Source organism: Pleurodeles waltl, chromosome 6 (assembly GCF_031143425.1).
Source record: "Pleurodeles waltl isolate 20211129_DDA chromosome 6, aPleWal1.hap1.20221129, whole genome shotgun sequence".
NCBI lineage: Eukaryota > Metazoa > Chordata > Amphibia > Caudata > Salamandridae > Pleurodeles > Pleurodeles waltl.
The window spans coordinates 820,049,012-820,065,496 of NC_090445.1; the positions used below are offsets into that span (position 1 = coordinate 820,049,012).

Sequence of the window (16,485 nt, forward strand, 5' to 3'; positions counted from 1 at the left end):
ACATGAACACCATGTCATGCTCACAGCTGGCTGAATAACCAAGAGGTCTTCAAATGCCATTTGACAAGGTTCTGTGAAGACTGGTACTTTATACAGTACTCCCATCCTCGAAAGCAAAGGTGATGCAAGTGAAAACCGAACGAGCAGACATTGACATTTGCATGTTAACTGTGCAGCTAGTTATCCATTTGACTGATTAATCATAAACCAAAAGGGTGTTGGCCAAAGTCTATATTTTGGCTACTCTGAGCACAAATGCTAAGCTTTTACAGCATCAGGTGCCCTATATTACAAATCAGCAATGTAAAACTTTCATGTGAAACTCCCATTCATGACTGTCTGAAACATATCTACTCAATTAATCTGCTACGTCACTAAACAGACTTGCAACGCCATCAAATGTATTTTCATCTCAGTACCATGAGAACACTGCTTGAGCCCCTCTCCACAGGACACTATTCCTCTTTCACTAGTGTGGTCATGTACACCAACATTGAAGCAGGCTAGAGCAAAACCTTATTTATTTTTAATATATATTTCATTAAGATTTTAGCCTACAGAAAAAAACACAATAGTTATGCATGAAAGGCATGTGAAACCATGGTGCACATTGGATTATCTAGAACACATGAAGTACATACACTGGAGGAGGGGGAAGAGGGTAGAAGGACCCGCTGAGGCACCGTCGTACCTACTCAGCCCATTCCCTCACTCCCCCCTCCCTCCCCCCCACCCCCCCTACACCAGCCACAAATCTCAGGTTCAGTCAATAAACGAGACTAACCTCTAGCAACAGGGAGCCTGTGTGGCGTCTAGTCATGTAGAGTGCCCCCATGCGGATGCTATGAACTGTTATATTTGGATGTATGTGATGTGCATCAGGAAGGAGGTATAGCCCCGGGGTGCCCGCCGCCTCCACAGCAGTTGAGAGGGTAAGTCACCTGCTCACCATCCGATGCAGCGCATACCAGCTGTTCTATTTTATCCTTCCACTCCTACAGATCTCTCTCAGCTTCATCATCATTGCACACCTGCCACAGTCTACTTTCCTCAGCCGCAGCCCACTGCAAGCAATCCACCCTCCATATCTCCAACACTGGTCTCTCACAGCTGGCCCGGTGTATAGCTATATTTTACCCTGAGAGTGCCAGTCCCAGCTGCGCAAACCTGTATTTCATTTTTTCCCCATTCTTGGGTAAAGGTAGTAGACTCAGGGTGCAATGTGGAGCTGAGAAGTCCATCCTGCATGCCATTACCCTATCTAGTTCCAGGCTTACTTCTTCCCAAAATTGTCTGACGGGTGCACACTCCCATTCCACATGTCCAAACCCAGCCGTAGTTTTGTTGCATCTGGCACAGCAGGCCAGGTGCGATGTGTATGCTTTGTGCAAGCGCTGTGGTGTAAAGTAAGTCCTGGGTATGAAGTAGAATTGCACTAGTTTAAAACGGGCGTTACTGGCCACTTCCTGAACCTGCGACCAGGTTCTGCCATTCTCCATCTGTTAGGGGGGGTTCCTAGTATATCATCCCAGGCTGCACGGTTATGAGTGAGGCTAGTTTGTCCATCGCTCTTCAGGGCCATATTGAGACAGGATATGATTCCCCTGGACGAACTGAGGTCTAGAAGCAATTGCAGTACTGAGGATTGTCCCAGCTTATCCGGATATGAGGTCCATATCTCTCGCACAGTGCGGGACATACTCAAATACTGTATAAATTGCTAGATAAGTTGCTGTTTATAACATACTTGAGTTCAACCTCTGCTGGCGACATAAAGGCACTGTTAAGGTACAAGTCGCTTGCATTAAGGCAGCCACCAATCATCCGTGAAGTAAAGTCCATGGCCTCCCGGATGTGGTGAAAGGGTAGTAAACAGCCAAGGGTAAGGTGTCTAGCATAGGGGACATGCGGAAGAACAATGCAGACTACCCTCTCGCAAACTTGTGTCACCAGTTTAACTATCAGCAGAACCTGCTCGGGACAGCCTCTCCCACTCACCAGAGTTGAGGCAGCTGTTGTATTCCTATGGACCCAGATAGCAAATCTTTTTCTCAATTGGGAGTGTCCTGGCACCCTAGTGCGGCGTATTGCAGTCTCCCCGCGAAGTAATACAACTGAAGGTCAGGGAGTCCGAGGTCCCCCTGTTCCATTTGCCCGCCCAGACCAATTTCATCAATATTTTATCTAGTTGCTTAAACAACGATGCAGGCAGAGTGCAAAACGAATTTTGCATAAGATAAAGACGGCGCAGTAGTAAGATCATGTTATTAAGTGCCACTCTGCCCATAACAGACAATGGCAGCCGCCTCCAGAACTGGAATGATTCATGTAAACTTTGCCAGCACTCTACCCATATTAAGGTAGAATTGCATTAGTGGTTCATCTGCAGCCCGAGATAGCGAAAGCTTTGTAACTCCCACAGGGGGCCCAAGTACAGCAGACCATCAGCATTAGTCCTAGCCAGTGCAGCCGGCGGGAACAGTATTGTTTTGCTGCGGTTAACCATCAGCGCTGACACCCTCCCAAAATCCTCCATCACCCGCAGCAGTCTTGGGACCAACCGCTCTGGGTCCCGTACAAATACGAATATATCATCCACATACATAATAGACACAATGTGGATCTGGTCCCCCACCCTCATCCCCCACTCTCTCATCTGTTCCCTAAGTTATATCGCCAATTGTTCCATGGCCAGGGAAAATAGGAGTGGGGGGAGAGAGGGCAGACCTGTTGCGTGCTGCTGTTGATCTCCGAAACCTCCACTCCCACCTGCACCATCAGCCTGTGATACAACAGCCGCACCCAGTCTACAAAACCCTTGTCGAGTCCCATCTGCCTGAGTACCTCCTACAAATAGAACCAGGAGAGGGTGTCAAAAGTCTTTTCAATATCTAAGACCACAAAGGCAACCTATAGGGCTGAGGGCCCCGTGGCATGCATAACATGCAACAGACGTCTCAGATTCATGCGTCCCCCTGCTCTGGGATAAAACCGCATTGATCGGCAGGGAACAATCTCATAATGTCCTTGTTCAATCAGAGGGCCAACACCTTGGCCAATAACTTTATGTCCACATTAATCATTGATAATGGCCTATACGACCCAGAACCAGTGTGGTCCTTTTCCGGCTTCAGGAGCATGATTATAATAGTTTCCCTCATGTGTGGAGGGAGTGTGTCTGCTTCTTTGCCTCCAATATAGTCTCAAGCAGTTCCGGGAGTATACGGGCGTCATACCGTTGATAGTATTCTACAGGGAGACCGTCCAGCCCAGATTCTTGCCGTGAGACATATCCTTGAGGGCCTCCCCCAGATCTTCCATTGTGGGATCCGCTCTTTCGCCTGTTCCTCTGTTAGCCACTGGAGCTGCTGCAGAGCTAAGAAGCTCGAAATATCAGCTGTGTCGACACCGCCCAGGGCGGTATACACCTGAGCCAGATGACCGCACAACAGTTGCGTTATGGCCCTTTGTCCTAGTACCTGGGTTCCATTAGGGCTGTTTAGGGCGAGTATAAGGGGTGGCGGACTTTCCCTTTTAACTAGCTAAGCTAATAGACAACCCGATCTATCTCCTTCTCTATGCAGTTTCGGTCAGTAGTCTTTCCAAACGTAGCAATCTAATCTATCCCAAATTTCTGCCACCTTTCTATAGAGGTCTGCAAGTGCTTTGTTCCCACTTTCAGTACCCCCAAGCTCACCATGCATTGCTGCGAGGCGACCCTCCACCACTCCTTTACAAGTTTCTTTCGGATACTATATGTTCTAGTAAGGGTGACTCCCCTTTCCACCACCTTAAATGCCCCCCTATCTGCACCCCTCAAGCCTGCCGTGTTCCAATTTGTGGCAAAGTACCCACCAAGAGCCTCCCTCAAGTCTAAATTATATTCAATGTAGTCTAGCACCCCCGGGTATAGCCTCCAATATGGCAAACTTGGTCCACTAAGGGGGTGATCAGATAGAAAACACACCTGGTCGTTCGCACTCAGAACGTTTATGATTCCCTCATTAGTAAATAGGAAACAATCTAGGCGGCTACGTGCTCCATGAGTGGGAGAGCAGCATGAGTGTTCCTGAAGCCTGGGGTGTAGTTCCATCCACATATCTATTAGTTGTAATTTGGACGTAGTTTCGTGCAAGCCCTGCTGTCATATGGGGCTTCATGCCCTTTCGCGGTGGGTGTCTGTCACGCTGACCATCTAAGATGCAGTTGAAATCTCCCACCCATATCGTAGGTAACTCCATGTATGGTATTAATTCAGTTGCAAGTTCTGGAAAAAAAAATCCTGTTGTCTGTATTGAGAGCATACACACTTATCAGGCATACTTCCACACCAATCAGCAAACCATGCAGCAGCACATATCTCCCAGCGATATTGAGCACGTGTCCCCTCAGCTGGAACAGGGTACCCGGAGCCTCCCCTATAGGCACTTCTCAGGCATATAAGGAATAGGTAGAAGAGTAGAATTGTCCCCGCCATCTTTTTTTTGAGTTTTTGGGCATCGGTCTCTAGCAGGTGTGTTTCTTGAACAAACACTATATTGGCATGTGTTCTCTTAAGGTATGTGCGAGTTCGATATCTTTTTATAAACGTATTCAGGCCTCTCAAATTCCAAGTAAGCATTCAAACTGTATTAGCCATAACTCAACCAATACCTTGTGTTCCTCCATGCATGAAACTTCTGTGCCCATACCTCCCCTCTGTCCACTTGACATAATGTTGTTCCTCCTGTGCACATAGTTATTCCAAAACAGCAGCATAACAAACCCCCCTCCCTCGGGCAAACATTCTGAAACATAACTGGTGTTTGCCCAACCCTAATAAACAGCAAAACTAAAATTTCTCTAGTCTAGCTAGGAACAGTGGGGTTCACAAGGAGGAAACTCCCTACGTTGTGTAACTACAAGGGAAAGAGGTGCTCCACCACCTGTGTGTCCTGTCCCTTCGGACCCAGTGTATGTTTAGGGTTCCCACTGCGTATCCCACACCCTAGAGAAAAGCGAAGGATACAGGGAAGATGAAGACTGAATAACGCTAGGTGTAAAGAATAGAAAAGAAAAGAATAGATTATGAATGTTAAGTGTAGGAAAAAAATGAAAATGTACAGAGAGGTTGAGCAAGATCCCCCTTCTGTTTTCCTCTGGCCCCCTATCTAATGACGCCCCTGTATCCCCATACACACCGGCCCATGCCTGCTATCATGCCTCTATTCCCCAGTGCCAACAATAAGGGAACCAAGCTGGTAACCATCATAAATGTCCCCTGCATCAGTATGTGGCCGGGGGGGGGGCATTATTGTAATCAGTAGTAATCTGCTGTATCATTCATTGCATCTTCCCGTCCAGGCACAAACCCCTCCGTGGTTGTCCTTCGTGTAGTAATTTCGCTGCTATTGGTGTTGTTGCCACGCCCCTGCTCCGCCTCCACCTGTGACTGCAGGGAACCTACTTGCCTGTCGGCTGTATCTTCAAGGGGCCCAGCGCAAGTGACGGACTCAACCAGGGCCCTCACCTCTTCCCTCTCCAGCCTCTGTGACTCATGTTCCAAGGAGCCATCCGGATAAACAACAATCCTCTCTGCAGAGGGGAGGGATTTTCTACATCTCCTGCTGCTGAGTCAAGATCTCTGTGGGATTGAAATGCCAGCCCGAGGCACGCGAGGCCAGTGCTCCGTTCTGGGATGCAGTCATCTTCACGGACTTCCAACCAGTCCCAGGCATCCTCTGGTGTTGCAAAGAAGTGCATGCGGCCATTGTAAAGTACCTTCAGTTTAGCAGGGTACATAAGCATATATTTCAGTCCCATGGCTTTTAGTTTTTGCTTCATCCCACTGTAGGACTTTCTCTGCAGCTGCACTGCTCTGGTCTAGTCCAGGATGATAGTGCACGGGGGTGACCCTGGTGGAAGCGGCGGGGCCAAAGACCAATGGTCCTATTCAATTGCAAAAAATTTAGAGAGATTCACTGTCTGGAGGGCTGACGCTATCCATTCTTCCAGAAATTTCTCTCCTGCCTGTTCCCCTCTGACCTCTCAGGGAATTCCACGAACCTGAGATTGTTTCTACTGGATCTACCCACTGTGTCCTCGATGCGGGCCTCCAGTGCCTTTGACCGGGCTTCAAGAGTTGTCACCATGGCTCCATGTTTCGGCATCTCATTGCACAGTTCCTTCACCTGATTTTCTGTCTCGGTTAATCTTTCGGCCACCCTACGTAGGTCAGCCGGGAGAAGATTCACAGCTAGTGCAATGACATTGATTTTCATTTGCACCGATTGCCCCGTTGACTCTATGGCTGCTAATATTTGTGACCCAGAGGGCTCCGCAATGGGATGCGCAGCTCCCCCACCCACCTCAATCATGTTGACCACCACCTGCGGCCTGCACAGTATATTGATCCATTTTGTGTCTGCTGTGTACTCCTGGCCGCTCTGTCCTTACCCATACTGTAATGTTTTATAAATCTGGTGAAGAGAGGCCCACCCTAAATGATGGTCCAGACTGTTCGACACCTGGCACTATTTCAAGTCTGTCCGCCCTGCTGGTGCTGTTGACCAGGTTCTATGGCAGGTGAGCCGCAGGAACTAAAGAGGGTTCTCAATGTTCAGTAAGGGGGATCCCAAGTTCCCAGCACCGCCCTGTGGCCATCGTTTGTGCCCTCCGATCAAGTCTCAGATCTCCCGGGACTCATCTGCACCACAATAGGAGTCGCATGGGCAACAGAACACAGACTACTCTGTGCTAGCCAATCTCAGAGGCCACCACATTTGGATTGATGTTTTTGCCTTCGGGTAGCGACCGCCACTGGGCGAGGTGGCACGGGGGTTCTCCAGTTCAGTGCAACCCCCTTCTGCAACTGTAACCCCAGTGAAACCTACTTCATTGCCGTCGTCTACTCCACTCCGGGACACCATCTACTTCAAGGCACTCGGTTTGGGTGCCAAATCTTACTCCTGGTGGAGCCTCGCAGCACCGTGGCTCATTCATGGTCTTCAGCCCTAAAATATTCTAGGAAGGCGGGTGGGGCGTCCTCCCCTATCACGTCCCCACCAACAAAACACTGCCTCTCCCCACTGGTCCCCAGAGTAGGCCTCACCATCCGCTGGGCCAGCTACGTGCGGGCTGTTCCTCCCCGTAATAGCTTCCATTCCAAGGTCAGGCTGCCAGTTCTTGACAGCCGGCCCACACATCTTTACGGCCAATGGGGGAGGGGGCAGGCCCCCTTTCAGTTGTCACTTCTCTGCCCAGGTAGGGCTGCCCCCAGCTCTCGCACCAGCCTGAGGGGGGCCAAAGGCCTCAGAGGCTGGCACACTCCCCATTGCACCGCACGACCCCACTTCCAGCCACACTGCTCCTCTAGGCCTCACCTTCTGCTGCACCCGCTGCGTACAGGCCGCACCTCCCCTTCATGCCTTCCCCGGGTCATCCGCAAAAACCCTCAGGGTCTGCCGCACTCCCTGCTGCGTGGCCCCACCTTCGGCTGCGTTCCTTGGCTAGGCCCAGGGCCCTCCCAGCGGCCCCTTGTCCTCGGCCCTTTGCCTCCTGAACCGCCACAGCACCAGTCCCAGACAGCTTTACCACTAGCTGATCCGGGGTGGGGAATCAGGATGTTGTAGGATTTCTGCTGACGGGCCGAAGCACACTGTTAGTGCTGCCGCTTTCTGGCCATACCCCCATCAGCAAAACCTTAATTAACATGAGAACTAGGTTGACAGTTAATTTACTAATATTTCATGAAGGGTTTACTATTTTTGAACCCTTCCACACTAGGATAATTAACACACATATGGACTCCCCATGCCAAAACGAAAAGGAAATCTAGAGGAGTCTGCAAACAGACACACCAGGATCTGTCTTCTAGAGCAGACCTGCCAATAGATAATATGTTTTAGATTCAATGAAAAGGCACAGTCTATGGGTGCCCCGATGAATAAGTGTCCTTCAGGAATTAAATAGTGCTTCAGCAGTTCTGTTGTGTGTGGGGATTTCTTGGCCATGCTAACAGAGTGTGGCGATTGTATATTATTTCAGCTACAGGTTGAAATTAGTCTCAGTAACAAACTTAACAGAAACAGATCAGAAAGAAATATTCCATTCTCCAGTTCAGAGGCTACATGCAGTGATTAGCACTGCAAAGTCATCCAGCCTTGTGTGGAACCGGCTTGGAAGTAACAAGGAAGTAGAATTGGTTACAGCTGCTTGCCTTTCGAGTAAGTATCTAACAGAGGAATTGTTCATTTTCTGAAGTGTAGATACAAGAAACTGAACGAGATCTGCCCCTCCCTTGTCTTTAGAGAATCAATGGGGAGAAAGGTACAAAGAGCCCTGTGAATTTGGGTGGAGCAGACACAATTGGAATGCTAGAGGGGACGTGCAATGGCACCATTATTTGACTGCAGAGAGGAAACCCAACCCAAACAACCCACCAAACTGGGAGGTTCAATAGTCAAAATAGATACTGTTGAGAGTTGGCGGAACCTTCCACACACTTACTTTGTTTCAATAGTCAGTTTGGACACGCCATAAAAATAATATTCAAAAACTTCTTAAAGCTGAAAGAAGGGATACCCATGCCCCAGGTACTGCTAATAAAGTAGCAGCCATGTAGAACAGAACTATTCTTTAAATTAAAATGATCGACATGTCACATCTAGCTTAGTATATTCTAACTAAGATGTTGTAAATGGAGAGTAGGCTGAAAGTGGATATGAATTAAATGTTTTGCCCTGATAAGGTGAGAAATATTCACAAAACATCTTGGTATAAACAAGAGCACTCATTTTTATCTGGCATTAGACTACCAAAATTATTAAGATTGTACTAATAATTATGGTAAGTCAAAACTGTATTTTTCAGTAGAGTTGAGTGGTAGGTACTCTTAAAACTTGAAAGGAGAACCATCGCTGGTCTGTTTCAGAATTTAAATTGCCGTGGAAACCAAGGTGAGAAGGGGCGCAGACAGCCAGGCAGTAATTCTGAAGTCTTGTTGTGGTGCTCTGTTGTGGCTCCCTTGCTGGGACTCGGTGCTTCATCATAGGGCTTATTGAGGCTCTGATTGCTAAAGCCTTGAAGGGGGGGGGGGGGGGGGGGGGGGGGACCACTGCAGTGACTCAGAGGACTGAATAACTGAAAGGAGCTTCTTCCTTGGTCGAAAAGGTGCTAAATTGGAGGAACAGTAGTGGCCACTACCCCCTCCTCTTCCAAAGATGGGAATTGGGTGGAGTACGAAGACTCTAGCTGAAAGGGAGCCTCCAGAAGGTGAGAACCACGAGACAAAGAGTTGAAGGGGATGGCAGGAGCTCGTCAGCTGCTGTCACATGGAGAGCTTTGTGATGAAACTAGCGCCCCTACAGTAACTCCATATCGGGTTTGCTTAGTATGGTGATAGGAAGCAGTGATGTTTTTTGCAATTCAGTTTTGCTAAAGCAGTATTGAGTGTGGAGGGATGAATCCATCTGCCAGCCCAGTTCCGCAGCAGTAGCAAAACTGTTAGTTATGGAGAAGTCTGTGGTGCCCCCGACTACTAGCAGGGAGCACCTAGCCTTTGATATTTGCAATGTGATTCTGGGACTCCATCATGCCATCCAAGACTGAGAAACATACGGGGGGATAGGAAGAACTCAGATTTCCCCCTTGCCATCTCAGAAGATCATGCTCTGCAGTGTTCTGAATATCATGGTAACAACTAGAAAACCACAGACAATCTTGGCCTGGGATTCCTGGCCGGCCTTACTCAGGAAGAATCTGTACCTTTTTACCTCCTTCAGGACATGAGAGAAACAGAAAGGGAAGGTTAACTGCAGAAAGAAGCAGAGTCTGTGCTTAGACCAGGCATTTCTAGCAGTGGAGTAGCATGTCAAATCGACAGAAGAGAAAACACAAGTTAATCAGGAGTTTAAAAAATATGTTACAACTCAGTCCAGAAACTGGAGTGGCACTACTTGGGGTGTCCGGATAACACAGCCCAGAGCTGGTGCATCAAACTGAGAACATTTTGAGCTTGCAAATTGCTGGTTTTCCCAGATTTGAGCAAAACCAATAAGTCCAGACTGCTGACAAACTAATCTGAAGCCTCCTTTTGGTTCTCTGCCAGACTACAGGTGTTCTGGGTTTTACCCAGTCCCAGATTGCTCTGGACCTCCAGGACAGCAATAAGGCGAGGGTGGGCTCCAGGGGTTTGAGGTTTAAGTACGTTCGAGCTTCGCTATAATTTCTTTATTTCACTTTAAGAGGCGCTTGATGTTAAGTGCTATAACAGTCTTGGGATTTCAAAGAAATAATATTTAAAGGGTATACAACTGTGATATTTTCTGTGTTCCAGCTCTTCTATTCTTCTCCCCTTTATTATTGACTATTCCTTAGGCGGATGCAAGTCTTTTTGTTTCAGTGCTGTTGTTTTATGGAGGCTTTTTTCAAAATGTAACTTAATAACAGAGTTTTTCTTTGGCTCAATTACGTGATGGTTTTTGGATTGGCTCAATAAACAGATCTTTCAAAAATACCTAGAATGGGTAAGTAAGTTGCAGGAACATGTTAGTAACATGAAGGGAAACTAAAGACACCATATTAGCTAATTCCCCAAATTAAAAAAGGGAATTGAGAATTCAATACAGTAGGCTCATATGGATGAGCTGTAACTAATAATGATGCTGCTGCTGTGTGAGTAACTTGTAATAGAAAGCAATACTCCAGACAAGCAGAATACGTGGGTGGAAGCATCATACTGTGGTGAATGACTTGAAATTAAAATCACCATGCTCTTTACAGACAAGAACAAAATGCACATAGCATAGATTAAAAAATGCTTTCGTCGTAAGACAAGTACTAGTTACAAAAGCTAAAATTAACAATTTAGAGCAACAACAATTTAGAAAAGCTAGTACACAGTTTCATTGTGTTTGAAAGGAAAACAATAATGCAAACATATTTGACAAAATCACAATACTTTTGGATCTCTGGTAAAGAACAAAATATATTAATTTCTCTCATTACTTTTACGTGTGGTACTTACCTAAGATCTCGCATTTCTTCACTTCTTGAATCATTATCTGTCACTATCTTTGAAGTTGTGACACTTACTTCCACCCCATCAACTATAAATCTACGAGTTTTTTTTAAGGTTTTCTTCTGCCTTCTTGTTTCCTAAAATAAACATTGATGTCATTTATTTCTCAAAACAGAAATCAATTTATTTTGCCATAAAAATATAAGGAACAAAATAATGGCAACCCCTTGCTAAACGTTAACAGAAAACACCTACTATAACAGTGTGTTATGGTGTTATTTTATAGAATGAGGAAAGGGGCAATATTAAACGTACTGCTTTTCGTAGGATTTTCAATAACAATGACAAGCGCTGTGAGCTCTTAATGGAAATTGCAAAGCTCATTTCACCAAACTTAATGCCCCCACATCTTTAAGTTCCTCTGGAGGTAGTATCACAATACCCCTTAAGGTGTCATTCATAATTTACACGTCTATATCAATCATTTAAATTAATTAGACATTCGTTCACTATGTGCTTTTCTATGCAGGCTACACTGTGCCTTGTCTGAAAACCGAGCAAAAGAGTCCTGCAAGGCTGAGGCACTGTCCATCAATACTGACCGGAAGGCAGAAAGTTCACTGCTCCGTATATAGAATGCTGACGAAAGCTTTTCAGTCACCAAAGGAATTCAATATCAGAGGAGGAATCAAAAGAAGAAGATTTGAAATGTTTTAGTTATTAGTCACAACTGTACTAATATGCTCAATCATTTCAGCAATATCCAGAGCCATTGAATACCTGGGGTATTTCACCCCATATCATACAGTACCCCAAACTCCAAACCAAAATCTGGCCAGCCCATCCTCGTTGTATGGTTAAATCTACCAATTTCGCTCACTCTTTTCAGAGGTGACCAAACACCATATAATTTCAGAAATATTTTATTACATTTTTCATGCAGGCTCTTGTGTCTTTTCTGTGTGCCACTGATCTAAGACTGAACGCGTAAAGCAATTAGTTGTTGCTGTTGGTTCTTGTCAAGTCTACAAGAAAGTAATCTATGGTAAAATCCTGTGAATAAGCAATGCCACTTTGGAACCTGCACGACATCCCAATGGACATTTTATATTATGGTTTTACAATTAATGGCGTACTCAGGACATGCCCCGTCAAGGTCAGAACTATTAAAAAAAAAAAACCTGGTTACTTTTGGGTTGCCTGAAGAGGATTTAAAGCAAAACGATATGAAAATCGAAAAAGATAACAGATAAAAAATGGGGGTACCCTAAATGACGAGCAGAGATCTGGAAAACAGAACACTCTCATAACCAACAGAACTTGTTCGGACTTTCACGCTGCCAGCTACTTAAGAACTTGAAGTCAAATGTCAAGAACAGAAACCTGAGCAGAGGTTTAAGAAAATGTACAGCAATGAGCTCTACATGCGTTGTTTGTCCCCAGATACTTACAGTGTACTCCAACTGCCACTACACAGAGTAAGCACATTTTTAGAGGCTTGTTCACTCAAGGTATTTTTCTACACTCTATAGAAGTCAGTCATCATCATTATGTCATTACCTATATATCCTACTTGCTTCGTATCTGTTCACTTCCTATAAGAATGTTACAGCCAAGAAATCCTATGTTACTTTGTCCATAGTCAAAGGTTTTTTATTTCTGTATTTAGGCCACTCCATCCGAGATAACCATTAAAAACAAAATGAAACAACTCATCCAAAGAAAACATTCTGGAGCAATAGCACAGTTCGAACCCACATGCACAACCAACAGCAAGAGCTGAACAGTCAAAGCACCATATCTACCCAGAGAATGGCCATGAGAACATACTTGTTTGACAATGTACAAACAAGCATTTGCAATGCAATGGGCCTCGCTTTGTGCATGTTACAGGTGTTAAAGTTGTAAATTCCTAAATGGACTTTTCTTGCCACTTAAATTGAAAACGAAAAGTAACAGTTGACATAAGTGAGCTGATTCAAAGCGCCACACCCGCCATGTGCACGAGTGCGAAAAAGAGAGACAAAAGGAAAAAGAAGTTTGCCCACAGTCAAACGTATTGGCAAACGTGCAATTATCCATTTAACAGGGTCGATGTCCAAGGCGGTAACCAAACCGCCCAAGGAGGGACAAGCGTAAGCATTTACCAATAATAACAAAGAATTTTTGAAAGGCAAGCCCACGAATGAGTGATAGTGCTGAGCGTGAAGTGGGCGTGGTTAAAAGCCACAGGTAGATTGCAACAGGTCAGAGCGCTTGTAGACTCGACCTAAAAAGTTTATTAGCACCTGATGTGCTTCGCAGCATATAATTAGTTTAGGTTTGAGAATGAAAAGTAAACATTGTGTGTTTAATATGCTGCTAAGTAAAGCATAATATGCAACCATGGTAAGGCATTACCGATAGACTTTAAAAAAGTATTTACAGTTACTAACTAACTGCATATGTATGTAATAGTACAAAAACAGAAGTACCCAATTAAAATTAAAAACCAAATTTATATGTAGATTAAATTAAGCCTGAAGGTTTTGGAACGCTTTACTTAAGCAATTATTTCGGTTATATATATATAACATTGTTTGTACCCATAAGCCTATTCTGTAAATTCAACAGGAAGACGTGAAGTATATGTTCCACAGATAAGGTGCTGTTTTAGGCTCTATAGCTTTCTTTTTCTTTTTTTTTTTTTTTACTGTTGTGCTGCTTTGCTTTATTAAGTGGAATAATAAATGTAGTTACCGGCCAGGTCCAACGATGTAGAGGGGAAAATAAAAAAATAGCATTAACAAAAGACTTGAAGCTGTAGTAAGGGTGAAGAACTGTAGCACTTTAGTTAATATTTATTTTGGTTTTAAAGGGTAGCGCTTGTAATTTATTTTAAATGTATGTGTTTTAAAGAAGTATGCAAAGAAGGTGTACTTAAAGTAGATGTAGATAAACAGAGGTAGGTGTACATAGAGGCAGGGGCAGATAAAGTAGGTAACAGAGGTAGGTAAAGAGAGAACGGTAGAGGTAGAGTGTATGTACAGGTAGTGTAGTGTAGGTGAGTGTAGAGGTAGGTACAGGTGAGTGTAGAGGTAGGTGTATATGTAGGTAGAGGTAGGTGTAAGTTAAGGTAGGTGTAAGCAAAGTTAGGAAAAGGTAGGTAGAAGTTTGGAAAGAGTAAGGTGTAGATAGAAGTAGAGGTAGAGGTAGGTAGAATTATGTGTAGATAGAGTTAGGTATAGATGAAATAGTTGCAGGTAGAGGTAGGTATAGATAGAGGTTTGGTAGAGGTAACGGTAGATACAGATAAAGAGTAGAAACTAGGTGTAGATAAAGGTATGTATAAATCAGGTAGATATAGGTAGAGATGCATGTAGGTAACGGTAGGTGTAGGTTGAGGTAGGTAAGGGTGAAGGTAGGTACAGGTGGTTGTAGGTAGAGGGAGATGTCTATGTAGGTAGAGTTGTATGTGTTAATAAAGGTAGGTGTAAGTAAAGTTAGGTAGAAGTAGAGTTAGGTGTAGATGTAGGTTTACTTAGAGGTAGAGATAGATGTACATAGGTATGTGTGGACATAGGTAGGTAGGTATAGGTGACAGGTGTAGGTAAAGAGATATGTTTAAGTAGAGGTAGTAAGCGGTAAAGGTAAGTAGAGCTAGAACAGGAAGTGTGAAAAGTAGGTGTAGATAAAGGTATATATAAATGAAAGTAGGTGTAGGTAGAGGTATGTGTAGGTAGAGATTGGAGTAGATAGAGATAGATGTAGGCACAGACAGTTAGCGATATAGGTAAGTAGAAATAGAGATAGGTATAAGTAAAGTAGGTGTAGGCAGAGGTATGTATAAGTAACGGTAGGTGTAGGTAAAGGTAGGAAGTAATAGACAGGTTTTATTAGAGATAGGTAGAGGTAAAGGGATGTAAAGGTAAAAGTATGTGCAGCTGGAGGTAGATGTAGGTTTAGGCGGACGGAGGTAGTGGTAGTGAAAGGTAGTAATAGACGTAAAGGTATGTAGTTAGAATTAGGTGAACGTAGGGGTACAGATAGGTGTATGTTGAGGTATAGGTAGATGTAGGTAGGTAAAGGTAGGTATAGGTAGAAGTGGATGTAAGTTGAGGTAGGTTGTGGTAAGAAAGATACTAATAAAACTAGGTAGATGTCAAATTAGGTGGTGGTAAAGGTATGTGTCAGCATAAGTAGAGATAAGTGTAGGTATGGGTAGGATTATGTTTAAATAAGGGTATGTGTAGGTTGTTATAGAGGTAGGTGTAGGTAAAAGTATAAGTAAGTAGAGGTAGGTGTAGATAGGTATAATTAGAGGTAAATATCACTAGAGGTAAAGGCAGGTATATGTGTAGTGAGACGTAGGTAGAGGTAAAGCTAGTTATGGGAAGAGGTAGGTATAGGTAAAGGTAGGCCTTAGTTAAAGTAGTAAGAGGTAGAGATAGGTGTAGGTAGAGGTATGTATAGGTAAAGGAAGGTATAGGTGAACGTGTTGGTAGAGATAGGTGTAAAAAGAGGAGGTATAGGTAGAGCTAGAGCTAGGTGTAGGTAGAGGTAGTTGTTTGTGTAGGTACAGGTATATATACTTAGGCGTAGGTATAGGAAGGTAGTGTTAAAAGTAGGTGTAGATAAAGTCATGTTTAAATAGTTATTTTAAGGTAGAGGTGGGTGTAGGTAGAGGTAGGTATTAGAGATACGTAGAGAAAAATAGGTCGAAGTAGAATAGGCGTAGGAAGCGGTATGTATAGATAAAGGTAGGTGTAAGTAGAGGTAGGTGGTAGTAAAGAAAGGTAGTATTAGACATAGGTGTAGGTAAAGGTATATTTTGGTACAGTTTGGTGTATGCAGGTTATAGTAGAGTAAGATAGTAATCACGTTTGTAGAGGGTAAGGTAGGTATAGCGAAATGTATGTGTAGGTATAGGTAGAGACTGATGTAGGTAGAAATTAGTGTAGGTGTAAATAGAGGTATGTGTATTTAGAAGTAGGTTTAGGTAAAGGTAACAGTAGGTAGAGGATAAGTGGAAGTAGAGGTAGGTACAGGTAGAGCTAAATAGCAGTAGAGGTAGGTAAGGGCATTTGTATGTAATGGTAGAAGTAGGTATATGAAGAAGTAGGTGTAGGTAAAGATAGTTCGCATTAGAAGTAGGTAGAGATAGGTGTAGGTATTGGGAGGTAGAGGTAGGTGTACACAGAGGTGGATAAGTGTAGGTATAGGTAGTTGTAATTATAGGTACAGGTAGCTAGAAGAAGTTGTGGGTAGAGGTCGATGTAGGTAGAGGTAGTTAGTGAAAGAGGTACATTGAGATGAGATAGGTAGAAGTAGGATAGGTGTAGACAGAGGTATGTATAGATAAAGGTAATTGTAGGTAGAGGTAGATTGTAGTAGAGAAAGGTGGTATTAGAGGTAGGTAGAGGTAAATGTAGGTATGGGTTGGTTTAAGTGAAGGTAGGTTATAGTGGAGAAAGGTAGTCAAAATTATAAATATGAAGGTAGGTATA

The 16,485-nt window shown here is 44.2% G+C and overlaps 1 protein-coding gene across 1 annotated transcript in view; it reads right to left on the reverse strand.

The window, feature by feature from the left end:
* LOC138301709 (STE20-like serine/threonine-protein kinase) overlaps positions 1-16,485 on the reverse strand; it is a 221,009-nt gene that overhangs the window by 151,133 nt on the left and 53,391 nt on the right. Inside the window, exon 8 of the mRNA XM_069242224.1 lies at positions 11,006-11,136. Coding sequence (XP_069098325.1) covers positions 11,006-11,136 — 131 coding nt within the window. The remainder of the gene's footprint in view (positions 1-11,005; positions 11,137-16,485) is intronic.